This window comes from Mucor mucedo, assembly GCF_025094135.1.
Source record: "Mucor mucedo strain NRRL 3635 chromosome Unknown EV154scaffold_59, whole genome shotgun sequence".
NCBI classification, from domain to species: domain Eukaryota; kingdom Fungi; phylum Mucoromycota; class Mucoromycetes; order Mucorales; family Mucoraceae; genus Mucor; species Mucor mucedo.
The window spans coordinates 21,181-49,029 of NW_026252343.1; the positions used below are offsets into that span (position 1 = coordinate 21,181).

Genomic DNA, 27,849 nt, shown 5'->3' on the forward strand with positions numbered 1-27,849 from the left:
TCTCCCTTTCAGCCTTCAGCCAAATAAAAAAACTTTCGTTTATACAAATTAAATCATTTGATACATTCATTCGTTTGAAAAAATTGGTTTGCAGTTTTAAAAGTTTATTATATATTTTATTTATAAGAATGAAAGTAAGATTAATTTATATTTTAATACTTGAGGAAAAATTGCTATGTAGAAGGATTACTACTTAAATGAGCTAAAAAGTAAACGGTACATGGCATAACATGAAGGCATTGATTATTCTGTATAGAAAGCAACGTATAATCTAAAAACAAGGGGGATAACCAAAGTTTTCTAAATGAATATTAGGTTAGTTTATGATAAGAAGACTCAAAATTGATACGTACTAATTCCTTTTCTAAACAGAGTTGCCGCTACAACGGTAAAAGCAAGAAGCGTAAGTCTGAAGAGACAATTAGAGAAAGGAAAAGCCATAAACAAAAAACACTTACTTATAGCACTGGCGTAGTACACTGCAAGCACGGCCTTTATACACCTGTCTATGCTGATTTAAAAGAGAGATAAGTAAGGGGAGGGACTGCAGAGATGGAATGGTGAGTTCACCAGAGTGTAATTGGAAAAGAAGTAAGCCCAGAGGTTTATTCAGTTACATGGTTACGAGAAACAAGAACGAATAAAAGTAATTTTTTTTTAAACAAAACTGATTTATTGAGGTAAAAAGATAGAAAATAGATATTAAAAAAGAAAAAAGAAAAAAGAAAAAAGAAAAAAGAAAAAAGAAAAAAGAAAAAAGAAAAAAGGAAAAAGGAAAATGAAAAAGAAAAGGAAAAAAAAAGACTCCGTTTATATGTACTTTTTAGAGGTTGGTGTTACGACGTAGGGATGACTGGAGGCAGATAATTTTTTTTATACGCGGCTTCTTGACAACAGGACACTAAGACAGATACTCGTCTGCTTCAGGTAAATGGAATAAATGAGTAATTTTAAGTGGATCTCAATTTTTATTCACAAAATCTGGGTAAGTATCCACCCATAGACGAATGCTCGTCTGCTGCAGGTAAATGGAACGAATAAAAAAGCTTAAATTTTTGTGCAACGTTTATATTTTACTCAAAATGAACGAACAGTTACCCCTGGACGAATATTTACCCTTTTTGAGTAAATGAAGTAATTTTATTTTTTGTGTACCATTGTTTATTTACCCGAAATGAACGGATACTCGCTCACGGACGACTATCCGCTCAGATTTGAACGAATGCTTACCCCCAGACGACTATTCGCCCATTCGTCCGCATTTACTCTGTTAAAGTAAGTTTTTTTAGCCTAGGTGTATAAGCCTTTGGTCTTATGGACTTTTAAAAGCAAAGTTTTGATTAACATAATGGATGTTTGAAAGTTATATTATTAATTGCTCAATAAAAGAATTTATCCTGTATCCTCCAGGTTTAACTGATTTCTCCTTTTTCAACTTACCTTTCCTATTATTTGAATAAAATGTCAATGAGCATTCAACCTTATTATCCTATTCCTGTTACTTTAACATCTCTTATTGAGACCTACAAAACTGAAATTCAAGAATCTGTTTCGAAACATGATGTAAAATGGAATTTCAACAAACATCAAGATGTCCCTACTGAATACTTAAATGTTATACAAAGATAGCCAACCTATGTCTTCAGAGAATACTATGTATGCCATCGTTCAGGCTCCGAAAGTGAACATGGTGGTGTTGTCCGAGTTGGTACTTCCGTCCCGGCATCCGGTTTGTAGAAGAGAAGCAAGAAGATCAAATGCCCAGCCTTTCTAAAGGTCGTCTGTTTGCCATGTAGTAAATCAATGGTTATTGCAAGCTCGTAGTGTATGTTTTGATGCTACCCACAGCACTACCAATTTTTTCCAATAAAATCCTGAATACGATTGTCACACGCCATTCCTTGACCCGCACTGGTTTTCCTGTTGCCTTTTTTTTCTTAATCGATCAATCAATGGGTCCTTTGGCCAACGTCTTGGGGCTCTTAAGAAATAATGTTGGGTTCGATCATTTGTTCAAGGGCACTAGCACTGATGTTCTCTGCCTGCATCTCTCTTCTGTCATATCATCTTTCTTCTGGACCTATTCTTCCAACTGTCAAAAAGATACGACTGATGTTATCGTTGAACTCAGGCAGAACACTCTTCACTAAAACAAACACCAATAGATCAACACTACGTTTTCTTTTCCTACCAAAATATGTTGTCTTCAACTGCTTATGCCAATTTCCTATATAATTGTTTGTCTTCATATTGATGTACATGGCTGGTTGGTATGCGGCGGACCATCGCATAAACGCATCTTTTTCCAGGTACCGGCTGTAGTAAAAAATACACTTTAAGAGAGAATAGTTTTAAAGAAAAAAATAGATAAAAAAACAAAGCTAATACAATTATAAGTCTTGTCGATTTATTTCTATCAAAATTGCTTAAGAGCTAAGTAGACGGGCAGGTTTGCCCTGATATTTATAGAAGATTGAAGATATTGTGGCTTGTATTTTGACAGCTCTAATCTATCGTAGTTTTATATGATGACCATTTATTTGGTTTATTGAAGATCGTAGGATAGCCGTTCTTGATTTATTATTGTTCCTTAAATTCTCTGATCTCTCATTGTTCCGAGCCTAGAGTTGTCTTGTAATGAAGAAATTTCCATGATGCCGGGTTACTTATTCCCGATCTTTTATCCGTGAAACATCTTTCCTTTTGTAGACAGTAGCATTATTATGTGGTTTTAGCACACCGGCTTTTGAAATACTGCAAAAAGGCAGGATAAACAAAGTTTTCGGTGATAAACGCTGTCAATTTTCGCGTGAAGACAGGCCTACTACGTTCCCACATCATTGCCTTTAGATCTGCAATGATCTTGCTCAGGACAACGTGGTCGTGGCGAATTAGCGACAAGAAATTTGATTTGGATGCTTATACCATTTTTGGCGTATTAGACGGAGTATGTAATACGTAGTGTAAAAGCCTAAGGCCCCTCACAAGCACACAAAAAAAATTTTTAATGGTCCAAATATAGGACTTTTTTTTTCTTCTCCGTTTTTTTTTTTTTTTGGTGAAAGGTTACCTCAGATTCCAAAAAGATGTATTTTCTCAGAAATTCGTGACGATGCTTTTTAAATGGCTTGTTATGGATGATTAAAATTGATGTTTTCTCGAATTGCTAAAATGTCTGGACTGGATTTCATTTTTTATTTTTTTATTTTTTCTTTTGCCCCCTTTCCATAATTTATTTTATTTTTTAAGTTAACAAAAATGAACCCTCTTCAAATTGCAACTGTCATGTCTCAATTACATCTTCATATTATGGAACTTTTAGAAAATTCACGTCGTTTGGAAGAAGATGCCAACAGTCTTCACTCGATTAGTGAACTCTTGATTGCCGAACGCCTTCAATATGGTTATATTGCTAGTGACTTCCAGAGTCAATTCGGTGTTGCCATCACCAGTTTACCCATTTTTTTCGGGGGTGAATATGTCGAGAGAACCCGAACGGTTGTTGGTGCCGATGGTCGTAGAGAGTCTCGTCGATACCACTTTTGGAAATTGGAACACCCTTTTCTGAACGACGATGACGAGAATCAAGTCAACAGTTACCGGGCAACATACCGCATGAGTAAGCGTGCATTCGAGCATTTGGTGAACGAGCTGTCCTTGCACGAGGCGTTCAACCTTGTCGCACCTAACACCATCCCGATCTACATTCAGATCGCAACGGCTTTATTTCGTTTGGCCAATAGTCATATCGGATATCGTCAAGCGTATATGCATTTGGGTGTTTCTTGCGGTAGTTATAACAACTTCACCAAACGAACAGTCAAAGCAATCAAAGGAAGACTGGGTCACTTAGTTGCTTGGCCAACTGACCCAGAGGAAGCAGATGAAGTAGCTCTCGGGTTTGGTAGTAACGATGGTCGCAGGTTGAGCCACGTTATTGGTGCTGTGGATGGCAAGAATTTCAAAATTCACAAGCCTTCTGGTGAAGCTGGTGGGATGTTCAGAGATCGTAAGAATGATTACTCTGTCAAACTGACTGCAGTTTGTGACTCTGAGTTGCGATTTACGTACATCAGAGTAGGTGATTCAGGTATTGTAACCAAAGCCAAAAACCTAAAAAATACAAATATGCTAATATGTATTAATCTATCAGGAAGAACACATGATGCAGCCGCATTCACCTCGAGTGATCTCTTTAGAACCATTCTTGCGAACCCTGAGACCTACTTCCCTGGTCGTACGTTTTTGGTTGGTGACTCTGCATATCCTTTGGGTCCCAATTTAATTACACCCTTCCCGGAAAGTCAATGTTTGGTTGACAGCAATAAACGTACATTCAACCATATACATTCGGCCACAAGAATGGCTATTGAAAGAGCGTTTGGTGTACTGGTGGCTCGTTGGAGATTTACTGGTCGATATATCTACCTCTTAGATCAGCTGTCAATCAATGAGGTTATTACTTCAGCCTGCATCTTGCACAATATGTGTATTGATCTTCGTGATCCTGGCTTTACAGATGTTGTTCTGGAAAATATCCGTGGTGCTGTTGGTACAGAAGAGGGAAATTCGGATATAAATGGAAATGATAGACGAACCGAATCCCTTACTAGCTTGATCCGTACCAGAACAAACTACAGAAACAGAACAAGGGAAGTATAAAAAAAACTTTATTTATATAAAAAAAAAATTAAATGTTATTATCATTAGAGGAAGGAGGGGAAGGGTTGTTGTTGTTGTCGCTAGTATTGGTGGTGGAAGGGGAAGAGGTAGGAGGGGGGTTATTATTTGCAAGAGATAAAGCAAACAATTCGGCCATTCTAGTCATAGCCGAAGTAGCTTCTCTCAACATCTCCGAATTTTCACGTCTTAGACGGTTATTCAACTCGATTTGCTCTCGATGAAACCGACGATCATCAGCTCTCTCTTGACGATTTCTTTCGTCAATTTCTTCCATACGGTTTGCCATAAACCAGACAGACACATCAACGTTTCGAGGTCGTCTAGTCACAGGCTCCTCCACATCATCATCATCTTCTACTGTGAATCGTCTACGTCTACCAGAGGTGTGTTGCTCACGATTATCAACAGTTTCACCCGATAGTGAACTATATAGCACGTGTGGGTTGACCGTTGCTATACGGGTCGTTGCATCTTCCATGGCATCATAAAACTCCCAGTGCGGAAGAGGAGCACTACCAGTACTTCTAGCTGCATCTCGTTTTTCTCTGTAGGATGCAATCATATCATTCCACTTGTTCTTCATCGAGCTAAGACTCCTGGTAACAGTGACAGCTTCATGATCGTTAAAGTTTCTCAAAACTGCAGCGTCAAGTCGGTCCTTTTCCTCAGTAGACGAGGTGTTGGTTATTTGCATGGCATAGTCTCTAAACAACTCAATCAAAACGTACGTGCTAGGTGCGTCCCAGTTTCTGCCAGTAGATGATTGACGTGTTGCGCCATCAGAAGAAGCAGACTCAGAAGGAGTTGCTGGAGCTGCTCCAGAAGAAACAGGTGCTTCAGAAGAAGCAGGTAAGTTTGCATCGGTGGGAGCAGTGGGGTTAGTAGGAGGAGTGGGGTTAGTAGGAGGATTGGGAGGAGTAGGAGCTGTAGAAGCAGTGGTAGGGGTAGCAGGGGTAGTAGGTACCGGGGCAGCATTTGATGTGACAGGTACATCAGGTCTGGCAGGTGCTGGTCTGTTGGCTCTGGGTCGACCCCTTTGGGTGTTGCCGTTAAAACCGTTGACAAAGTTTTCGCTGGTGTAATTTTGGAAACTCATTTTTTTTAAAATTGGATGATAAAAAGGATAGAGAGAGAGAAAAAACGTGAAGGGGTTGCAAATAAAAATTTATTTTAGAAAAAAAAACATTATCGTGAATTCAGTAGTCCGTTTTGGGTTTTTTTTCAAATAATAGAAGGGTTTTTGGTACTGTCAGATTTTAATCCTTTATTTGGATAATTCCTTTTTTTTTGCACTGAAAATTTTTCGACCTTTTTTATAATTATCTCTTTTTGTAACATTAATTTTTTAATCATTCAAAATGGAATCTGATGTAACATTTCACCAAAAAAAAAAAAAAAACGGAGAAGAAAAAAAAAGTCCTATATTTGGACCATTAAAAATTTTTTTTGTGTGCTTGTGAGGGGCCTAAGTATTGGGATGAAAAAAAAAGCCAAAAATTACTATATTGGGACATGAAAGTATCAAACTCTTTTTTCAAATAAAGCATACATCTTTAACTTAAATCAAGAAATCAAGTTTTGAAAATGCCTAAAGAACATAAAAAGAAAAAGAATAAGGGAAAAAAGAGAGACAGGGAAGCTCATTCGACTGATTTGAAAAATCAGATGGAACCAAGCAACCCTGGTCAAAAGATTTACTTACGATTGAAAATTCAGACAAACCCAAACAAGATCGGGGAGTCATCATCAAACATAAATACCGGGGAAAGTTTAGCAACAACAGATCCTGAAGTTAACAGCCAATCTAATAATGAAACAAATGTCACTTCAGATCAACAGCCCAAAAATTTCTTACGACTTAAATTATCAGGCCCAAAAGATGTTTTTGAGGTCATCGCTGAAAGGAATGCGAAGAAACGACGATACGCAACACGCATTTCAGAAGAACAGGAAGAGCAAACTTCGAATGACGAAGACGAAGGTAACGGAACTACACCCGCAAGTAATCCTAACTTCACAAGAATTGTTCCAATCAGCCGACAGGATAAGAGAAGGGCGTATCAACAATCTGAAGAGTCTAGAGCGTACCAAAGGGAATATCAACGATCATACCGTCAAAACAGGACTAATAGTATTCCTGAAGAGGTATAAATTTGTCTTGTAACTATGACCCTTAAATACTTATGCATTTGATTTATGACTAGATTCCTTCTTGGGAAAGCACCAGAAGAACATTCGAAAAAAGTATAAGGGAGGGACCTACTGTTTTATGCATTTGCTGTGGTGGATTGTTTTTTATCAAAAACGTTTCCTTGGTTGGTAAAGAAGTTATGTTACAGAAATGGAAATGCGACGCAGATGTTGTTGAGGTGGCCTTTTGGACGATTGAATGTAATGATTTTGAAAATTATAAAAATTTAACAGTTACGAAAACCGGTAGCGACAAACACTATTTTTGTGCAAATTGTAAGGTATCAATTAGGCAGAATAAGGTACCGAAAATTGCTTTAAAAAATGGTCTACATTTCCCGGAAAAGGTTACATGTATTTCAGAGTTGACACGGTTGGAAGAAAGGCTGGTGGCACCAAGACATACATTTCAACAATTATGGACTCATAAAGGTGTTAGTGGACAGTATAAGAGCAAAGGTGGCATTGTTAATGTACCAGTAAATGTCGATACAACAGTCAGTTGTTTACCCAGAAATTACAACGATACTGAGACCGTGCATGTACGCTTAGCAAGAAAATTATGCTTTGAAAAGGATTATATCAAAGGAAATGTAAGTCCATCCAAAGTTTGGGTTGCGGCTGAATATCTCGCTTCTACTACTCTTTATCAAGAGTATGATGTGTCTTTGAGCGATAGAAATGTGTGGAATGAAAGAAACTTAAATCAAGAATCTGATAACAGCAATAATATGGGGATCGATGAAGAAATCAATGAAGCTGAAGAAGAAGAAGATGAGTTAGACTATGATGAAACCTTTGATGATGAATGGGAAGAAGACGATGTGGACGAGCCCTTAAATATTGATGCTACAGATACTCTAATTATAGACAATAATGACAACAACATTTCTATCAGACTTGCTCCTGGCGAAGGTAGAACCCCATTGTCTTTGTTGAAAGATAAAGATAGCGATTTCCTATCTTTTATTAAGATATTTTATGGAAAAAGACTAGAATGCATTGAAACAGTATCATACAATTCGATGACAAAATCAATGGCACGGAGATTTGACAGAAGGGCTGTTGAACGCTTGGATTATCTCCTTTATATGGATAGAAAATCTCAGTTATTAAAAATGTGCTCTAACGTTAATACTATCCTTAGAAAAAGAAAAAATACGTCGAGTGAAAATCAACCTTTTACTGCCAAAGATGTTTCAAATAATAATTATGTAACTGGGCTATTGAGCAAGGATCAAGCTTTTAAAACCTTTGCTGGTGTTAGATCGTCCTCGGAGTACTGGAAAAATCAGAAAAAAAATTCCATGGCGATGGTAAGGCAATATGGTATCCCATCTTTGTTTATCACTGTTTCTGCTGCAGAGACAAAATGGACCGAATTACTCTGTATTTTAAAAAAGATTGTGGATAACGATATTATGAGCGAGGAAGAAGCTGAAACGTTAAGTTATGATGAAAAAGCTAGACTCATTCAAAGCGATCCGATAACAACAGCTCGTTATTTTGATCACAGGTTTAGAGAATTGAAAAAGACCTGGGTAGCTGAAGACGGTCCATTTTGTGAATATAAAATCAGTGAATACTACTTTAGAATTGAGTTTCTGCATAGAGGTAAGAATACATACAAAAAAAAATATTCATCAAATTAATTAAACTAATTATTTATGATTACGAAGGATCCCCACATGTTCACATGTTGATTTGGCTGAAGGATGCACCCATTTACGAGGACAAAGAATGCGATACCGTAGACGAAGCCCGAGCAGTTAAAAAGTTAATTTGTGATTTTGTCGACAAAATTATTACTTGTAGTAAGAAATGGGATGGTAGCCCGCATACCAATGATGCGAGCAGATCAAACGTGGACACATGGAAAAGTTTGCTGAAGACGCGACAGACTCATAAGCATACCAGTACCTGTAGAAGAAAGAGAGGAGGAAATGATATTGTTTGTCGTTTCAACATACCATTTATGCCAATGCCTTATACAAAAACCATGCTACCTTTGGATCATAGTGATTATACACCAGAAGAAATTTCAGAGTACAAAAAGATGCATAAGGGAATTAAGGACTATCTTGATGAAAATTCGACGATGCTGTCAGATTCTGAGATTTCATTCGAAACTTTTTTGGAACTTGTTAATGTTCCTTGTCCCGCTGAATATTTTTTTGCATTGAGATCAGGACTTTAGACTAACAAGATTTACATCAAACGCGAGCCAAACGAGGTTATGATTAATAATTATAGTAGAAAGATATTAAGTTTATTTAAAGCAAATATGGATATACAATTCATTCTTGATCCGTATGCTTGCTGCGCTTATGTTCTTGACTATATCAATAAGACCGACAAAGGAATGAGCAAAGGTATGGAGGGTGTCTATGCAAAACATAAAGATGACCCCAAATCTAAGGCCTTTATTTGCTTAAATCTTTGGTGACGACGTATTACAATGCTAGCGAAATATCTGCTCAGGAGGACGGCTTACAATATCATTGGAATTCGAATGGTTGAATCAAGCACTGTCACCATATTTGTTCCAATATCCAGACCTGAAAATAGAACTCATATTTTGAAAAGTCAAGTAGACCTCCTTAAATTAGTCCTGATTCTACGGATTGCTTTATTCCAGGTGTCATAGAACATTATGTCAATCGTCCTGATAGCTTAGAAAATATTACATTAGCCCAATTTGCTTCTTATTACGACGTTAGTAAAAAGCAGCATCCAAGTAAAAACAAAAAACCTAGGAAAAGGGATGATGAAGAAAATGAAGACGAAGCTGAAAGTGAGAATGAAGAAACATTGCAAGCGGATACTGCTGAAGATGTACTTTTTCTGTGCGGTGGATCTCCCGGTGAGGTTTTCGAATTAAAAAAAGACTCTGGATTTATTCGTCGCAGATCCAAGTCAAAAGTAATCAGATACTACAAATTCAATATCGAAAAAGAACGTTCATATTATTTCAGAACTCTCCTAATGCTATTTTATCCTTGGAGAGACGAGGCTATGGAGTTGTTAGACGTGGACACCGAAAAAAAGTTTCAAGAAAATCAAAATAACATTGTATTTAACAAAAAAGAGTTTTGTATGATTGATGATGAAACTTTGGATGGATATATGGAGCAGCTAAATGGTGAGATGGAAGTGAACGAAAATGAATCTGAAGACATGGATAGTTCAAACCTAACTAGTAGCGAATCATGCGACGCAAACAATGATTTTAAAAGGTACACGTTGGATGTTGATGATTCAAGTGAGGGTGATTATCACCGAAGTAACGATTTATTTGATGATCTCAACGAAAGTACATCCAGATCCAACAATGGCAACAAAACGTATCTTGAAAAAATAACATTAGCTGACAGACTAGGGAAGGAGCAATTCCATGCTCTTCTTTCAAAACTGAATGTAAAGCAGCGCGAGTATTTGATGCATGTTATTGATCATGTACGATATAACCGTGACAGAGTGACAATTAGAATGTTCAGTACGGCTAATGAATCTATCAAAACTTTTGCACCTTTCTACCATTTTGTTACAGGCGGTGGGGGGTTCGGCAAAAGCATGCTTATAAAGGCGCTATATGAAGCCTTACATCTTGAATTTGATAGCGATAGAGATTTGGAAATGAATACACCCCCAGTTCTACTTACAGCACCCACAGGAAAAGCAGCTTTCAATATTCAAGGACAGACGTTGCACAAAGCATTCCAGTTACCTGTATCCCAAAATGACAATGCAGCTTTAGGTGCCCTATCTGCCAGCGTAAGTCATTCTATGTCAGTCGGTTTAAAAGACGTACGAGTACTTATAATTGATGAAATCAGTATGGTTGGAGTTAAAATTTTTGGCTGGATTGATCAGAGGTTAAGAACTATTTTCGATGCTACGTTACCTTTCGGTGGAATATCTGTAATTGTTCTTGGTGATTTCTTCCAACTATCTCCAGTGGCTGCCAATTATACACCATTAGTATATCAAAAAATGCCGCTCTTGCTCTATTTGGAATCAACATATGGGACGATTTATTTAAGGTACATAGATTAGAGCAGATTATGAGACAAAGAGATGATTCACAATTTGCCATTGCATTGAATAACATGGCTGTTGGAAAAATGACACCTCAAGACATAAATCTGTTTCAGAGCAGGGTTTTGCCTATGACAGTTGAAGAAATGAACTTGCTATCATGCGGAGAAAATATATATCCTCATTTACGTGTAAATGTTGATCCGCTCTCAGAAGAAAGACTCATTTGTTTATTTCATCGAAATGCAGATGTAAGAAGTATGAACAATGCAATTCTTGATAATATAGATACCGAAGGTGCCATATCCGTTGGCTTTGATCGTGCCACTGGTGAGAAGACTACAGCCAGCGAGAAAAAGTTCGCTCTCGAATTAGTGCGTGATGATAATTCTACACACTCCTAAAAAAATCTCAGCTTACTTAAGCAGCTGAAGCTAAAAATCAGTGCCAGATACATGGTAATGACCAACATAAGCACGGCAGATGGCATTGTTAATGGAACAACTGGTTATTTAAAGAAAATTGATTACGGGAGATTAAAGAATACAAGCGCAAGTTCATCCAGTGCAGCTGTCAATAAAAAGCCATTACGGCTTTGGATCAAGTTTGACGATGAACGAAGTGGATTAGGCCTTCGAAAAAAACAAGCATTATTGCGTGAAACCAATAATATTATAGACGATAAATGGACCATGATTGAACCAGTATCTTTGGCCATAACTAAAGTTGCTTCTCTGGGTATTACCATCAACCGAAAGTAATTTCCTATAGTACCTGCCGAAGCTCTTACTATTCATAAGTCGCAAGGTGGTACCTACAAAAACGTGGTTGTTTATAACTACGGGAGTTCTAAAATGAGTAGGTCATTAATTTATGTTGCTTGTTCAAGAGCTACCACCGCCTCAGGTCTTGTAATCATAAGCAAGAACAACAAATTTTTAGCACCGAAGTCTTTAGAAGGAGAAAGCACATCCGATTTGTATTTGGAAATACAACGACAAAAAACTATTGTTCTCAAATCAGTATTTACAAGACTTACGGAAAAAAAGAGTTTTCAAATTCTTTCACATAATGTCCAAAGTTTGCAGGCTCATTTTGATCAGATTGTAAACTATCCAGTTTATATCTCTTCAGATATTATCCTTTTGAATGAAACCTGGACTCTTCGTGATGATTGCTTTGATATTCCTGGGTTTAAAATGGTATCTTCAGCAAATTACCTTGGTACTGTTAGAAAACCTCTGGGCTCTTGATGCTATATATCTGATAAACTGGGTAACAACTATGCCTCACAATCTAAACTTTTTATAGGAGACAATAATTCATCTGTGAGTGTATCATTTGTTAATGTTGAATCTAGCTTATTTTGCAGCATATATGCTTCTCCGCGTACAAGTCAGCAGTTACTATTGGAATCATTGAATTTTGTTTTAGATCAAGAATATGATTATATTGTTATTGGTGGTGACTTTAACGTGCATTTTACTGAAGAATCTTCCAAAAAATCAGCGATTTTGAATTTATTAGAACTAAAAGGTTTAAAATCATCTCTTCCCAGTACCGTCACTTCCACTACTAAGCAAAAGACATTTATCGATAATGTTTTTACAAACAAAGAAATTGTCGATTCTGGAACATATATTTCTTTCACCAGTTTTCACGAGCCGTTATGGCTATTAACGTAAATTAAATAAAATGTTATCATATTAATGGAATAAAAATGTTCTCATCTGATGGGTCCTCCGGGAACCGCGTATTTTTACCGGAGCGTAGCGTAGGTCAAAAAATATGTGGTCGGAGGACAAAGTCTGATACGCCTGTAAAAAAATGGGATCAGCGACCCGAAGGGGAGCCCCATTTTTTTTTTTTTTTTTTTTTTTTTTTGATTTTTTATGATCGAACTTTTGTAAAGTTGTCGAACCGTACCTCTGTTAATACCATATTTTATGTCTTGTCCACGAAAATATAAAGATACCATATTCGTCCTAAAATCAGACCTACATCGAAGAAAATTCTTTTCTGAGAATTCTGCTAAACACTGGAATTTTGAGGAGTACTCTCGCTACAACCAGGTAGAAGCAGATTCTTTAAATTATGAAACGCTGAAGATGTGGTTCCAAACTGATTTAGATTGGTTATCCATGCATAACTTACCCCGGAGCGTAAAGTCATATATATCAAAAATAAAAGTAAGTATAGGCTCGATATAACAAATGATACTCGATCAAACTAACGTGTGTAAAATTGGTCAACAGAAGGATGCACTTCCAAATAACAGTTGTTCTGGCCCATCAAGTAGAAGAATGATTTTCGTAAGTAATTGTGAAGGAACGTGGTTAAATTTTTGCTGATGCTAAATATATGCCTAGGAAAAAGCTACCACCCAATACTCGCAAATCGTGTCAAATACAGTTATCGACGAGGCAAGAGAGTTTTCAGCGTAAGTAATATTTAAATTATATTTTATGCGCGTATTACAATTTGCAGCTGCTGAATATGGTTATCATTAATATAGTCAGGTTTCCGACAGTCATGGCCGAAGTAAGGAGGAGGAAGGCTGTAATGTTCAGAGAGACACTGCTACTGATCACGAATCCTTTGTTGAGGAAGAACCCATTGAGCAAGAATTCGTTGTTGCGGAAGAGAATGAAGAAAGCCAGCCAGTCCAAGGAATTGTAGAAAATGCTCAACCAGAAATAAAGACGCGTAAAAGGTTTGCTCATTATATATGAAGTGGCGTTCTTCTTCATTTGGAAGCCTTTGCTAATTCTTTTTTCATTATTAGAAAGCTAATAAGTTTAAGAGACACGTTGGACGAGTTGGAAAATGAGATAGTTGGATACGAGAAGCAGTCAATAAACTCAGTCATCGAAGAAAAAATGGATATGAAGAAGGAGTTTCTAGAGTTGAAGAAAGAGACGCTGGACAGGTGCAGAAAGGGCCATGCAATTAATATTGAGTTAGACGTTTGTTCACTGATGTAAGTCTTTTTTCTTTTCTTTTTTTGTAAAACTGCTCAAAGTGTGCTCACGCTATATCCTTATAGGTCTTTATCAAACATTTTTGTGGTAACAAGGATAGCAGAACAGCCCGATTCAAAAACAGTCCACCTTAGTAATGAAGCAACAAAAGTCAGACAGGCTTTTTTTTTAGAAAATTTATCAGACATTAGGTTCAATGACGATACCTACAAAGCCTTGAAAGCCATCATTGATGTAAGTAGGATGTATGTACCTTAACTTTTATGTATAATGTATTAATATAACATCTCTTCTCAGAAATACTTGCCAGAAGAGTTCGAAGTGAGCGACGTTGAGTGGGAGAAAGTGGATTTGGATTGCAAAATAGAACTACTACAACTTGCAAAAAAAGCGAATATTTATGATAGAGCTGGTATTGAGGCCATTATTAACTTGTAAGCTTAATACGTTATACTGCATTTGTGATAATAACTAACACTGGTACTTGTTATGTAGTCTCACGTATTCTAGCAACCATAATATAAAACTTTCAAGTGAAAGCCACCTTGAGAGTAACTTTGTACATCCCATCGTATATCCAATTTTCAAGTCGTCTATTTCTGTTCCACATAGGTATGACAATGCTTTGTTATCCATATGCCATAGATTAAAAGCTCTGACTTTTGTTTTTGGATAGCTCGAATAAATCAATCTCAAAGCAAAAAGAATTAGATCCAAGTAGAAGACCAGACTACGTTTCTGATTGCCACTACAACCGAGAATTTGATTTTACATCAATGTTTGGAGAGCTTAAGCATTTAAATAGTTATGATCAACTAGACTTGTACCGTATTGCTTATTTCTGCCAGAAGACAATGCACGAAAATGGTTTAAAAATGTCAATAGGCTTTCAAACAAAGAGTAATAAGACTTTAGCATAAAAAGAGGTACACAATAACTAACTTCACTTCTAGGAGACAAAATGCGCTTTTTTGCTATGCAAGAACAATTCGGCATTGACTTTTTTATTGAGGTCGCAAATACTCATGTTCCTCTTAGAAGAAGCGATGTTAAAAATATGTTGTTGGATTTGAATGGGTATAGCCGATTATCTTATTTACAGAGAAATTATTGTATTTCAGATGAAAATTTAAAAGCAAGAAAAAAGCACCCTGTTGTAGACATGCACTTGTTTAAAACTCTTATTGCTCAAGACAAAAAGACAAAAAACTAAATCCCAGCTGGCTCCACCCCGTCTCCCAATGTGATATATACCCGCGCTTGGTACCTTTCCTTTTGGCAATCTTTAGTTAGTTCATTTATCCCTCCCCTTAAAATACAAAGGAGTTTATTTAGTTTTTTAATTTGTATAAAAATTATCCTTCGCATTGCTTGACTTCGTTTCGCCAACATTGGCATTTGTTTTTTATAAAAAAAGTTATTTACCTTTATAATACAACAATGGAAGACTTCCAAAATTACAAAAATTTAAATTGTCAGTCGTGCCTATGACAATCTTGGTTGGCTCGACTCCGATTAGACGTGGTTCGGCCGCCAAAAAGTTTCTGTGTACTTTCTTTGCCACGAACATGTTGATCTCTTGGTCGATAGTAGTAATTTTCAAAAGTTGAAGAGTTTTGACTCCAATTTGCATGGTCCTTGACTGCTTCGAAAGACATCCCTAGATCTACTGCCTTTGTGCTTGCTGCTGCACGAATAGAATGAACTGTGTATTTCTCCGTATCTATCCCTGCTGAATCCATTATTTTCTTCAGCCAACTTGCTATAATTCCCGTTGCTACTGATTCCCATTCTGTTTTTGAATCTTCATGTAAACCTTTCAAGAATAATTTATGGTCTTGAGTTGAATGTTTTCGCCCTTCAAGTGTTGCTTGACAGAAAATCCATCGAGTATGTACCGGGCACTTGGTTTTGTTTTGCAAGGCTCCAAATTTGGAGCTTTTGGTTTGATTTCTTTTGGTCGTCTAACTTTCAGTGTTACTCCGATTGGTTCTGTATTACTATCTTTCATAACGAATTCGACATCTCTCCACTGCAAGTTTCCTATGTCTGATCTTGGTCTCCACATGTTTGCAATGGTGACCCGGGTGATTGTTTCTCGTTGTAAGGTAAAAAAGCTATAGTTCTTCCGATTTTCCCTATGCTATTACGTGGTTTACTAGAAGTTGAATATCGAATGCTTCTGTGTGTATGTTAGGGAGCTTGTCATCTTTTCTTCTCTTTGCTTCAAAAGTTGTAATATCATTGTGTGAGATGCCAAAGGTGGAAGTGTTGGGTGGATCACTTTGTATACTGAAGCTATACCTGACCTCATTCCTTTAAGTGTAGAGTATGACATATTGTTGGATTCCACCAAAAATTCAATGACTCCTTTTGGGCTGTACTGTAAAGGATCAGACGGTGGTTGTTTATCTCTGTTCCAAATAACCCATTTCTTCCAATGTGAATCGTATTGTCGCTGAGTACCCGATCGATTAGCTCCTTTCAAATAATCTAGGGTTTGTTGATTTAACCCGTCTTTACTTTGATGTTGTTGGATAATTGCCAGGCGGCCAAACAAAGCGTCTTGCTTATCGGCATTGTCATCTTTTCTTTGCTGTTCTTGAGCACTATGGGCTACCAGAATTGTCCTATCCAATTTAGTGTTACCAAAATCGCCTCTCTAACCTCGTCTTGTTTGAATTACCTCAAAACTGACGGGATTAACTTCCACGGTGGGTGAAGGTAGAGACCTTTCTTGGGCCAGGTCAGTTGGAAGGCATCTACGCCTGCGTTCTGGGAGTCGGCTTGAAAGCTCCAGAATGTTGGTAATCTGGTGTTGATTCTCGAAGTAAATGCGTCTATTTTTCTCCTGCCCCATTTCTGTTGAATTTTGTTGAACCATCTGCGGGGTAATGTTCATTCGTAAACTGGTTTTGTTATGCTTCTCAGTCGATTTGCTGTGATATTCTTTAATCCAGGTATATGTTGTATCTTGATTTAAATGTTGTATTCCGCTCGAATCTCCTATATCTCCAAAGCTAGTTCGTGCAAAATTACTGATGCTGTTCCACTGTTCTTGGCCACATATATGATTGCTGTAGTGTTGTCCGAAAAGACTTGGATGGTGCAATTTTTGAACTTTTCTTTGTGAAGTTGAAGTGCAAACAGGATCGTCTTCAGTTATCTCACATTGATTGATTGTTGTTTTCTTCCAGAGACCAGTAAACTAACGTTTCCATTACTGGCAATGCTACTCCCCATCTTGAGTCGGAGGCATCGATATGTATTGTTATTGCCGTTTCAATTGACTTGTCGATTTGTTTTTGAAGTGGTAGACCGTTCTTTGCTGTTGCTTGGGTCTTCCACCATATCAATTCTTACATTGCCTATGTTGATAATCCGCATGGTTTGTCCCCTTGTTATTGTTGTTCTTTTAGATTTACCGCTAAATCTCTTTGTAAGTAACGCAGGTGTATTAGCGTTTCCTCTATTGCTGGTATCAATGAGGTCATCTTCCCCAATAATCCCGTTATACGACGGCATGAGTACATCTTCCAGCTCTCCGTGGTTTTCTCCAATTGTTTGATTCTTGACATCAATTTGTTCATCTTCGCCTGAGGAACTGTGATCTGCATGTTCTTCGTGTTGAATGTGAATCCTGGAAAATCTTATATTTGTTTCGTGTGGAGAAACTTTGTTTAACACAGAAAAAATTAGATAAAAAACAGGTAAATAAAATTAATAGTGCTTGTAGGTTTTTATTCTTATTATTAGTTTTAAAACTGAATGACCTTGTACATTATGGTAGAAGGTAGGGTATTTATAATTATTGGGATCTGTGGTTTAAACGGTTATCTAGTAGTTAGTGAAGGTACCATTGGGTGGTATCATACATGTCCGATGGTGCCTTAAATTTAAGCAGTCATTGCCTTTATGATTGGATTGATTCGTAAACAATGATCTAGTCTTATTGTTCTGTCAGAATTGAGAGGACGATGGTTCTAAGAAATCTTATGCAATCTGAGTTCTAAAGTAGTAACTCAGTTTTTATCCTTGATGTTCTTTTCTTTTATGATATTGTATTTGGTATATGAGTCGATCATGTGGGATCGACGATTTATTTATTTTATTTTATTATTATAAGTGCGATTTTAGCACATTTCAGTTCTAAATCGCTCTTCTCCCAGCATATCAAAACCTAATTGTGCTAAGTGTGATAATACCATTTGAGTTGTTTCCTTCAATTCTTGTTTCATCTTTGAAATCAAACAAATATTTTCAAGGTAATATACTAAGCGAATTCCATTTTTCCTCAGTGTTTCTTGATGAAGAAATGTGAGGTATTTTTGATATTCTTGATTGATTTGCACTACAACATAAGCATCCTTCAAATCTACCTTTACCATATAATCGCCATACTCTAGAATTTCTCTAAAAGCAGGTATTCCTTCCATCTTGAAATGTTGGCATTGAAGATATTGGTTGATCATACGACAATCTAGAACTGGTCGAATTTTGCTCGGTTCCTTTATCGTGAAGAATTGGGATAAGAAGCTTAGATCCTTGGCTGGGCGATCTTTTTATCACTTGAGCTATCTTGAGTTTTTCTACTGCATTGTCGACTGCTTGTTGATCGATGGGAGATAATTTGATTGGTTTCAATTTCCATGGGACTGGGTTGGACTGGAATTGTAATTTGTAACCCTGCCCTTAAATCGACAACGGCCATTGATGAGTTGTCTGGGAAATGATGGAATCGACCTCCCGGTGCTATACCATCTTTTGGGATGGTGTAATGTTGGTTTTGATGTTTTTGTGTTTTCATACTTATTTGTTGGTTTTGTGGTTTTTTGATGATTTTTCTAATTTTCTGGTGTCGATGGCATTATTGATTTTTGGTAATGGATTTCTCAGTACTGGGGTAGTAGCACTGGGCTAGTTGTTGATTGGGGGTGAACAATTGTCTTCCTTCACGTCCCCTGCCTCTTCCAAAAAAAAAGAACTTCCTCGGTGTGCTTCATTTTTGTAATTACCTCTTTGTTGGCCTCTTGGCTTAAATACATATCCTCCAAAAGACTTATTTGTTGCACTCTTGAGAAAAGAATCTGCATATCTAGCTTGCTAGATTTTTTCTACATTTCTGGGAGAGAAGACCAAGTCCTTGTCGTATTCCTCTGTGTCTTCAAGGTATCGGATAGAGGCTTGGTGTCGAAGTGTTTTTGTTGTAAGTTCTTTTGCGTCTCCGTCCATTTCCTTGCTGGTGGCAAAGCCATAGATTGTAAAACGTTTAACTTTTTCCAGGATGTGTTGTATGTCTTTCTCACTTTCTCCTTCATTAATAAGCCATTGGTCATTGCTGTAGATTTCAGCTGCTGCCCTTGATGCTGGTCGTAGTCTTTCTGCGCCTTTGTGGATGACCGCCACAGTCTGTGTCGCATCCACGGTGAATTTTTCAAGTTCGGGGGCAAACATGTTGTTGACCGCCCCTGATTTTGTCCACTTTCCACCTTCATATCTGATTGTGTCTTTGGCAAAGCGTTTGAGCTTGTTCTTGAGTTCAGAATTGGGATTTTGGTCCTATTCATCGTATATCTCTTTTGGAGGTGAAGGGCGAGCATCTCTGTCGGCCGTTCTTCGCTTTCTTTGAGTCTTTGGCTAGGCTCGAGTGATTCTTGTATCAGGCCTGCTGTGAGTTCATTGGCACTTGTCATTGTTATTCCACGTTGCGCGGCTTAAAAAGGTATAAAGAGATAGATTATATTTTTTATTAAAATAATTATTTATATATCATTACTGAGAATAAAAGCGCCTATAAACCACGTCTAATCGGAGTCGAGCCAACCAAGATTGTCATAGGCACGACTGACAATTTAAATTTTTGTAATTTTGGAAGTCTTCCATTGTTGTATTATAAAGGTAAATAACTTTTTTTATAAAAAACAAATGCCAATGTTGGCGAAACGAAGTCAAGCAATGCGAAGGATAATTTTTATACAAATTAAAAAACTAAATAAACTCCTTTGTATTTTAAGGGGAGGGATAAATGAACTAACTAAAGATTGCCAAAAGGAAAGGTACCAAGCGCGGGTATATATCACATTGGGAGACGGGGTGGAGCCAGCTGGGATTTAGTTTTTTGTCTTTTTGTCTTGAGCAATAAGAGTTTTAAACAAGTGCATGTCTACAACAGGGTGCTTTTTTCTTGCTTTTAAATTTTCATCTGAAATACAATAATTTCTCTGTAAATAGGATAATCGGCTATACCCATTCAAATCCAACAACATATTTTTAACATCGCTTCTTCTAAGAGGAACATGAGTATTTGCGACCTCAATAAAAAAGTCAATGCCGAATTGTTCTTGCATAGCAAAAAAGCGCATTTTGTCTCCTAGAAGTGAAGTTAGTTATTGTGTACCTCTTTTTATGCTAAAGTCTTATTACTCTTTGTTTGAAAGCCTATTGACATTTTTAAACCATTTTCGTGCATTGTCTTCTGGCAGAAATAAGCAATACGGTACAAGTCTAGTTGATCATAACTATTTAAATGCTTAAGCTCTCCAAACATTGATGTAAAATCAAATTCTCGGTTGTAGTGGCAATCAGAAACGTAGTCTGGTCTTCTACTTGGATCTAATTCTTTTTGCTTTGAGATTGATTTATTCGAGCTATCCAAAAACAAAAGTCAGAGCTTTTAATCTATGGCATATGGATAACAAAGCATTGTCATACCTATGTGGAACAGAAATAGACGACTTGAAAATTGGATATACGATGGGATGTACAAAGTTACTCTCAAGGTGGCTTTCACTTGAAAGTTTTATATTATGGTTGCTAGAATACGTGAGACTACATAACAAGTACCAGTGTTAGTTATTATCACAAATGCAGTATAACGTATTAAGCTTACAAGTTAATAATGGCCTCAATACCAGCTCTATCATAAATATTCGCTTTTTTTGCAAGTTGTAGTAGTTCTATTTTGCAATCCAAATCCACTTTCTCCCACTCAACGTCGCTCACTTCGAACTCTTCTGGCAAGTATTTCTGAGAAGAGATGTTATATTAATACATTATACATAAAAGTTAAGGTACATACATCCTACTTACATCAATGATGGCTTTCAAGGCTTTGTAGGTATCGTCATTGAACCTAATGTCTGATAAATTTTCTAAAAAAAAAGCCTGTCTGACTTTTGTTGCTTCATTACTAAGGTGGACTGTTTTTGAATCGGGCTGTTCTGCTATCCTTGTTACCACAAAAATGTTTGATAAAGACCTATAAGGATATAGCGTGAGCACACTTTGAGCAGTTTTACAAAAAAAGAAAAGAAAAAAGACTTACATCAGTGAACAAACGTCTAACTCAATATTAATTGCATGGCCCTTTCTGCACCTGTCCAGCGTCTCTTTCTTCAACTCTAGAAACTCCTTCTTCATATCCATTTTTTCTTCGATGACTGAGTTTATTGACTGCTTCTCGTATCCAACTATCTCATTTTCCAACTCGTCCAACGTGTCTCTTAAACTTATTAGCTTTCTAATAATGAAAAAAGAATTAGCAAAGGCTTCCAAATGAAGAAGAACGCCACTTCATATATAATGAGCAAACCTTTTACGCGTCTTTATTTCTGGTTGAGCATTTTCTACAATTCCTTGGACTGGCTGGCTTTCTTCATTCTCTTCCGCAACAACGAATTCTTGCTCAATGGGTTCTTCCTCAACAAAGGATTCGTGATCAGTAGCAGTGTCTCTCTGAACATTACAGCCTTCCTCCTCCTTACTTCGGCCATGACTGTCGGAAACCTGACTATATTAATGATAACCATATTCAGCAGCTGCAAATTGTAATACGCGCATAAAATATAATTTAAATATTACTTACGCTGAAAACTCTCTTGCCTCGTCGATAACTGTATTTGACACGATTTGCGAGTATTGGGTGGTAGCTTTTTCCTAGGCATATATTTAGCATCAGCAAAAATTTAACCACGTTCCTTCACAATTACTTACGAAAATCATTCTTCTACTTGATGGGCCAGAACAACTGTTATTTGGAAGTGCATCCTTCTGTTGACCAATTTTACACACGTTAGTTTGATCGAGTATCATTTGTTATATCGAGCCTATACTTACTTTTATTTTTGATATGTATGACTTTACGCTCCGGGGTAAGTTATGCATGGATAACCAATCTAAATCAGTTTGGAACCACATCTTCAGCGTTTCATAATTTAAAGAATCTGCTTCTACCTGGTTGTAGCGAGAGTACTCCTCAAAATTCCAGTGTTTAGCAGAATTCTCAGAAAAGAATTTTCTTCGATGTAGGTCTGATTTTAGGACGAATATGGTATCTTTATATTTTCGTGGACAAGACATAAAATATGGTATTAACAGAGGTACGGTTCGACAACTTTACAAAAGTTCGATCATAAAAAATTGAAAAAAATTGAAACTCTCGACCAATTGTGTTCTTGAATAGACCCACAAAAAAAATTGCGTCATACGTAAATCCAAAACTATTTTTTTGTTTTGTTTTGTTTGATTACCTTTTACGCATCGTTTACAATGGCTTGATCGCTTACAAGATGACAAAAGGGCTACAAGTGCTGATAGGACTTTGTGAGGTACTTCTTTAGCCTGCCATGGAGCACCCCAAGTACTGCTTTGGTCTCTATCCTAGTGGGACGACAAATTCCTACTACATGATTGGAGATGCTTTGTTAATAGAGCATCTTTTGCTTGTACTTTAGGTAGTAGACAGGATGCGAGATGCAACTGAAACCCTGGCTTGATCGCTTACAAGATGACAAAAGGGCTACAAGTGCTGATAGGACTTTGTGAGGCACTTCTTTAGCCTGCCATGGAGCATCCCAAGTACTACTTTGGTCTCTATCCTAGTGGGACGACAAATTCCTACTACATGATTGGAGATGCTTTGTTGATAGAGCATCTTTTGCATGTACTTTAGGTAGTAGACAGGATGATATTGTTTCAGTAATTATGATAAAATTATTTATGAAAATAGGTAAATGGAAGCACAATACACTTATATGCTCATACTCTAATATCATTTGCAACTGCATTTTTATCAAGCAAACTATTGTCGCAACCCAACCTTCATGTTTACCGGATATAAACTAAAGGATTTCTACCGCCATAAAAAAACTACCTGCGTTATCATTTTGAAAAATGTCGTGGCTTTTTAGAACCCACAGGGAAATTCTTCGTATTCTTACCAATGGTATTGATATATACACACTTTATATCCAGCCTATAATCTACTTGACATTTAATAGCAACCCAGCACTGAAACATAGACCATTTAACTGATCAAGGTATCAATGTCTACTTCCAATCCACGCTCCTATCTGATCTTCCCGGATGTTTGTCGTCTTTTGTAAATTATACGATTACTACATCTTTTTGGAGAAACCCGTCTTAAACTCTTTACACTTTTACATTTCAAAACTATATTCTCTTCTCATCTGTCACTGCATAATTATTAATTTACATTCGTTTGTCATATCGATAATTTTATTGTTCAAGATTTGTTCAGAAATATTCTTCTTAAATAAATAATAAAATCAAGTTGACATCCAAAAGTCTGGTGCTCACGAGTATCATTGTCATATGATAATAATTGTCCAAATTCGTGCTAGCGCTATATCAAGGTCAAACGAAAATAAGTTATGATTTCTTTGATGAAGAATAGGTCTCCACGTTATTGATATCATCAATTGTAGTAAAGTATTGATTGTAAATATATGCATCTGATAAAGTTCAGAACTCGTTACTGTTGCTATCCTTGAGCGTACATCTTTTTCACAGTTAAGCCGCTGAAGGACGTAACTAAGTTAATTTGAAAATGGTTAGCAAGTAGTTTTGAACATTTGATCAACTTGGTCTTTTTTTGTTTTTTTTAACGATTTCACTTATAAGAAATGCAAAAAAGTAGATGGTAAATTTTCCAAATAGAGATTAACACAAGTGGCAGTGGTGTTTACCAGGTAATAATCAAATTAGTAACCTTAGTCTGTTGTGTAACTCTTCCTGGAATAGATACATTATACAAGAATCAATTTGGGTGCTACATTGTAACTAGCATTATGGTGAACCTTATAATTGCAAGATAACTGCACAGCATAGATGATTAAAAGTCCTAATTGGTATAATTTTAGATAATGAAGTCAAACATGTATATGACAATAGTTCTATGAGGGGGGTTTTATTATTAAATTATAAAATGTAACTGGCAATACGTATTAAATATCTTTTTTTTTTTTTTGTTCAGAGAGAGCCGAATTATTTAATATCAACAACACTGGAAACTTCTTTTCCAATCTCTAGGTCCTCCAATGTACAGACATCTTCCTCGTCTCTCTTCGGGAAGCATGTATTAAATGTTGAAAAAATTAAAAAGCAAGTGGCCACAATTAAAGGATCAAAAACATATAAGGCCCATTCATGTGTAGCGATTATTCCAGTACCGCCCGTGGCAAACTGAGCCAATCGATATATAACGCGAATGGCCATTAAAGCCAACACAATATAAATGCGAGTAATTACTTTTTTCTTTGGATTATCTACACCTTTGACGTAATACTGAATTGAGTTTTTGCGGTAAACATAAGTGGCCAGAACAGTGAACAAAACGAAAATCGACAATTGCAATGATAGACCTGTGATAGCCAATTTGGGTCCGATGACTCTATACTGAGCCAAAGCCTGGATACTTCCGCCAACAGCTTGAAACATAGAGGATGTAATAGTACAAGCAATGAAAAAGATGGTGATGGGCTTGGATTTGAGGTAAATTTTATCTGTTTCGATATTCGCCAAAGTAAGAATATGTGCTATAGTGTTGTAATTGACAATAGCTAAGATGTTGGGTGCAAGAAGCATGAATATATTCATGATCAAAAACTTTGCAAATGTAACATCAGTCTTGATACAAAGTATTCGAATAACAAATCCCAAAGTTTCGACAGTTGCCAATATAATCAATTTGAACATGAATGATGGTGCTTTTTGTGTAATGATACGTAAGATCAAGTAGATGTCAATAATTGCGAATATTGCCAATGCAACATAAGCCACAGGTGCGTTGGGGTAATAATGAAAATATAGATATACAAGGTCCATCAGTTACAGTTGTCAAACGAAAGGTAGTGCTTTTTTTTCCTTTTGAAAAAATCTGATCTCCCCAACAGTTATATACTTTTTTTTTTTTTTCGGTAACCGGTTATAAAATTGATCCGAAGCCGTGCATCTGAGTACGGAAGTATTAATCCACAGATCCACCGATCCACCGCACACCGCGCGGGAGTACGGCTTTGCTGTTTGGTCACAAATATCCACATTTGTCTACACGTTTGTAGATCAAATCTGATGCAAGATAGAAAAACTGGTGACCTTAAACAATTGTCATTTTTTATTCCCCACAAAAAGCTGAATATTTATGGTAACGTCTACAACGGTCTATAGAAGACTATGTTTTAATCTATTGTCCAAATCAACAATACAGTTTTCAGACTTTAAATTCAGACAATGTTATTTCTTTTTCAGACGAATAAAAACTTACTTTCAGACATTGACTTACCTTTTTCAAACGAAATAAAATGTAAATTCAGACATAAATGAAATCAGTTTTCAGACAAGCTTAGAAAAGATAATTTATTTTACCTGCAGTTATCTTTAAGCTGTCACCGATGACGGTGCAGCAACCACATTGGAGGTGGCGCTTTGTCTTTGAAAGACACTTGGAGACCCATTACCATTCCAAATAGAGGTAGCAATAGGAACATATTCTTCGATGCTAAGACGTCCCGGTTTTAAAAGATATTACAATTGTTGCGGTTTAATATTTGATGGATTTTGTGACCACCACACTTCAGATTCTCCAAGTTCTTTACGAGACAGCCATTGCATGTCTACAAAAAAAAAGAGCTTTTATATTAATACTTTTGCAAAATGAACATCTATTTACTTCACCTTGGAAGTGTTGTACTCGCCGATATCAAGCAGTAATAATTCCAAATTCTCACGCCGCTTTAGCTGTCTGTACAACTTATCGATTACTTCATATCTTAGTCCTTTATATCGGACATGCGACTTGTTTTTTAACCCATCTCCAAATAATATCATTGGCATTTTGCTTTTATCCCCTTCTTCGAATTTTTCTTAAATGCCCTTTAAAAGAATAAAATGATAAATGCTTCTAGAAAGAAATAAAAAGCACTTTTACCTCGCCGCTTGTTTTCCTTTTTTTGACTGCTTGGTGTTGGAAAGATCTCGCTTATATCTGCTATTTAATTTCGTCTTTTACGTTTATTTCGCCTAGTGTTTTTTCTCCTGTTATTGTTGTACTTTGTGGAACCGTCAATCAAAATATTGATAGCCTTTTGGTTCCGGATATAGTTGGACCACCGTATTCTAGCAGTTTGGAAATCATAAAAAGTGACTAAGACTTCAAAGTGTTGGAGCATACAAATTAATGTGCCTTTTATAGTTTTCAGCGCCAGTTGTTTCTGGGGAAGGGATTCTGGTTTCAATATATTCGATGTTGTTACTCTTCTTTCTTTCTAGTTCTTGTTTCTGACGATTGATGACTCCGTTCATATTGTATTACTCAGAGCTAGAGAGGCGTCTTACATCATTTTCCCCATGGTATAATGTAAAAGCATCCTTCCTATTCATATTGACTGTACATGGCCTGAAAAATTGTTTGAACTCTTCGCTATTGAAGCTATTTAAGGTCAGAGTGACATTTTCCAAAGATGAAACAGGTTTTTCTTTTCTACAAAAAGAAACTCTACATGTATAACCATCAGTATAAAAGCTGTTCAAAAACATCTGACCCTTCTCATGCAGTGATTGTAATTCAGCCAGACTGTTTATGTTAAAGGAAGTTGCGTATTGTACAAAAATATGTTGCAAGCTTACCTGTTTATTTTCAATTTTCTGAAGTCAAAGCATTCAAAGAAAGATCTTTGTGTGAAACAAAAAGGTGCTGTCGTATTTGACGCCTAAATAAATCGAATACAATTACTATTTAATCTGTCTTGAGTTATAATATACTTCATTTATTATAAGGCGAAGGTTCACCAGCTGTCTAACATTGCCGTAAGTTGCCGTGTAGGAGGGAGAAGAAAATGATTTAGTTATAACGTAGAGAAATCGTTATATGAGATATAATAAAATTGACTAAAACCACAGGCAGCAATTTATTGTACTGTTATGCGACAAATCGAGCGCATTTCCAATTTTTCTTTCTTTTTAAACACCTACTAAAGTGCAATACACCTTTTCGGGTTTGCACCTGTCAAAACTACTTCTTTTCATCTTTTTCTTATCCTCAGATCTGTGACCTCTTAGTAGGCGCAATTACCTCAATCTCTTCTATAAATTTCCCCAATTTCTTTAATTTCAGTGAGTGGATTATACGTCCATCACTATAAATAGGCATCCATAAGACCTCTCCTAAATAAAAATCCTCATCTATTATTTTACTCATATTTCAACACTTTGACTTATTAGTTTTATATATTATTCAGCTCTATTATCATTCTGATTGATCCCTTGATTACACTTTTATCATTGTATCTTTTATTTATAAGCATATAAGCTATACTTAAATCCATTTATTTTCTAACAGTTCAGCTTCTGTTTAAACTAGCTGTGGTGCTCACTCAACTCGCAATTATAAAGACCTTCTTTACTAAACTCTATTTTATTTAAAGAAATACTCCTTATCCCGCCAATACTACTCGTATACTCTTATTTCAGTACTCTATTAATCGGTACAAATAATAATTAAAAAGGCTGTCAAAATAATGTAATTTAAAGCGTCTTAGGTTATTGCTCTTAAATGTGTATTGAGGCTTAAGATCATCTTAAGTGTGTTTGCAGTTTAGTATATTTTATAGCTATGGTAAATTTCAACTTGTATTTATGGACGTTTAAGCGTTTAATTACT

General features: G+C 36.4%; 8 protein-coding genes across 8 annotated transcripts; 3 read left to right on the plus strand and 5 right to left on the minus strand.

The window, feature by feature from the left end:
• Window positions 1-1,461: 1,461 nt before the first annotated feature.
• On the plus strand, window positions 1,462-1,737 carry EV154DRAFT_564603 (uncharacterized protein; the record flags this gene model as incomplete). Its single annotated transcript, XM_051605848.1, has 2 exons — window positions 1,462-1,563; window positions 1,630-1,737. 2 exons carry the CDS (start codon window positions 1,462-1,464, stop codon window positions 1,735-1,737), a joined length of 210 nt encoding a protein of 69 aa, XP_051456538.1.
• A 4,530-nt stretch (window positions 1,738-6,267) lies between these two features.
• Window positions 6,268-6,935, plus strand: EV154DRAFT_552458 (uncharacterized protein; the record flags this gene model as incomplete). The annotated part of the gene is made up of 2 exons (XM_051605058.1): window positions 6,268-6,828; window positions 6,888-6,935. Coding segments are annotated over 2 exons (609 nt in total), but the record flags the coding sequence as incomplete, so codon positions are not given.
• A 6,086-nt stretch (window positions 6,936-13,021) lies between these two features.
• EV154DRAFT_255930 (uncharacterized protein) lies at window positions 13,022-15,207 on the plus strand. Its single transcript, XM_051594629.1, has 10 exons — window positions 13,022-13,104; window positions 13,167-13,223; window positions 13,281-13,351; window positions 13,427-13,624; window positions 13,697-13,891; window positions 13,958-14,126; window positions 14,190-14,326; window positions 14,388-14,504; window positions 14,569-14,792; window positions 14,846-15,207. The coding sequence occupies exons 2-10, from the start codon at window positions 13,215-13,217 to the stop codon at window positions 15,103-15,105; spliced, it is 1,380 nt and encodes a 459-aa protein (XP_051456540.1). The 5' UTR covers window positions 13,022-13,104; window positions 13,167-13,214; the 3' UTR covers window positions 15,106-15,207.
• A 3,788-nt stretch (window positions 15,208-18,995) lies between these two features.
• Window positions 18,996-19,451, minus strand: EV154DRAFT_422503 (uncharacterized protein; the record flags this gene model as incomplete). The annotated part of the gene is made up of 1 exon (XM_051596086.1): window positions 18,996-19,451. A coding segment is annotated over one exon (456 nt), but the record flags the coding sequence as incomplete, so codon positions are not given.
• Window positions 19,452-19,840: 389 nt separating this feature from the next.
• On the minus strand, window positions 19,841-22,320 carry EV154DRAFT_466028 (uncharacterized protein). The gene is made up of 10 exons (XM_051597714.1): window positions 22,008-22,320; window positions 21,885-21,941; window positions 21,757-21,827; window positions 21,484-21,681; window positions 21,217-21,411; window positions 20,982-21,150; window positions 20,782-20,918; window positions 20,604-20,720; window positions 20,316-20,539; window positions 19,841-20,262 (listed from the first exon to the last, which is right to left on the minus strand). Exons 1-10 carry the CDS (start codon window positions 22,248-22,250, stop codon window positions 20,003-20,005), a joined length of 1,671 nt encoding a protein of 556 aa, XP_051456542.1. The 5' UTR covers window positions 22,251-22,320; the 3' UTR covers window positions 19,841-20,002.
• A 1,762-nt stretch (window positions 22,321-24,082) lies between these two features.
• EV154DRAFT_444943 (RTA1 like protein-domain-containing protein) lies at window positions 24,083-25,188 on the minus strand. The gene has a single exon (XM_051597067.1). It carries the CDS (start codon window positions 25,014-25,016, stop codon window positions 24,177-24,179), a length of 840 nt encoding a protein of 279 aa, XP_051456543.1. The 5' UTR covers window positions 25,017-25,188; the 3' UTR covers window positions 24,083-24,176.
• A 380-nt stretch (window positions 25,189-25,568) lies between these two features.
• EV154DRAFT_564611 (uncharacterized protein) lies at window positions 25,569-26,024 on the minus strand (the record flags this gene model as incomplete). Its single annotated transcript, XM_051605849.1, has 3 exons — window positions 25,569-25,689; window positions 25,787-25,804; window positions 25,861-26,024. The coding sequence occupies 3 exons, from the start codon at window positions 26,022-26,024 to the stop codon at window positions 25,569-25,571; spliced, it is 303 nt and encodes a 100-aa protein (XP_051456544.1).
• Window positions 26,025-26,256: 232 nt separating this feature from the next.
• On the minus strand, window positions 26,257-27,387 carry EV154DRAFT_482430 (uncharacterized protein; the record flags this gene model as incomplete). Its single annotated transcript, XM_051598496.1, has 4 exons — window positions 26,257-26,334; window positions 26,526-26,763; window positions 26,817-26,899; window positions 27,262-27,387. 4 exons carry the CDS (start codon window positions 27,385-27,387, stop codon window positions 26,257-26,259), a joined length of 525 nt encoding a protein of 174 aa, XP_051456545.1.
• Window positions 27,388-27,849: the final 462 nt, after the last annotated feature.

What these genes read in the sequence shown, in the direction of transcription:
- EV154DRAFT_444943 (XM_051597067.1), bottom strand. Translation starts at nt 25,016, where the DNA reads ATGGACCTTGTATATCTATATTTTCATTATTACCCCAACGCACCTGTG.
- EV154DRAFT_466028 (XM_051597714.1), bottom strand. Translation starts at nt 22,250, where the DNA reads ATGTCTTGTCCACGAAAATATAAAGATACCATATTCGTCCTAAAATCA. An exon ending in GAGGCAAGAGAGTTTTCAGC is followed by an intron (nt 21,682 to 21,756) that starts GTAAGTAATATT and finishes TCATTAATATAG; the next exon opens with TCAGGTTTCCGACAGTCATG. An exon ending in TTAGACGTTTGTTCACTGAT is followed by an intron (nt 21,151 to 21,216) that starts GTAAGTCTTTTT and finishes ATATCCTTATAG; the next exon opens with GTCTTTATCAAACATTTTTG.
- EV154DRAFT_255930 (XM_051594629.1), top strand. An exon ending in TTAGACGTTTGTTCACTGAT is followed by an intron (nt 13,892 to 13,957) that starts GTAAGTCTTTTT and finishes ATATCCTTATAG; the next exon opens with GTCTTTATCAAACATTTTTG. An exon ending in AATAGGCTTTCAAACAAAGA is followed by an intron (nt 14,793 to 14,845) that starts GTAATAAGACTT and finishes CTTCACTTCTAG; the next exon opens with GAGACAAAATGCGCTTTTTT.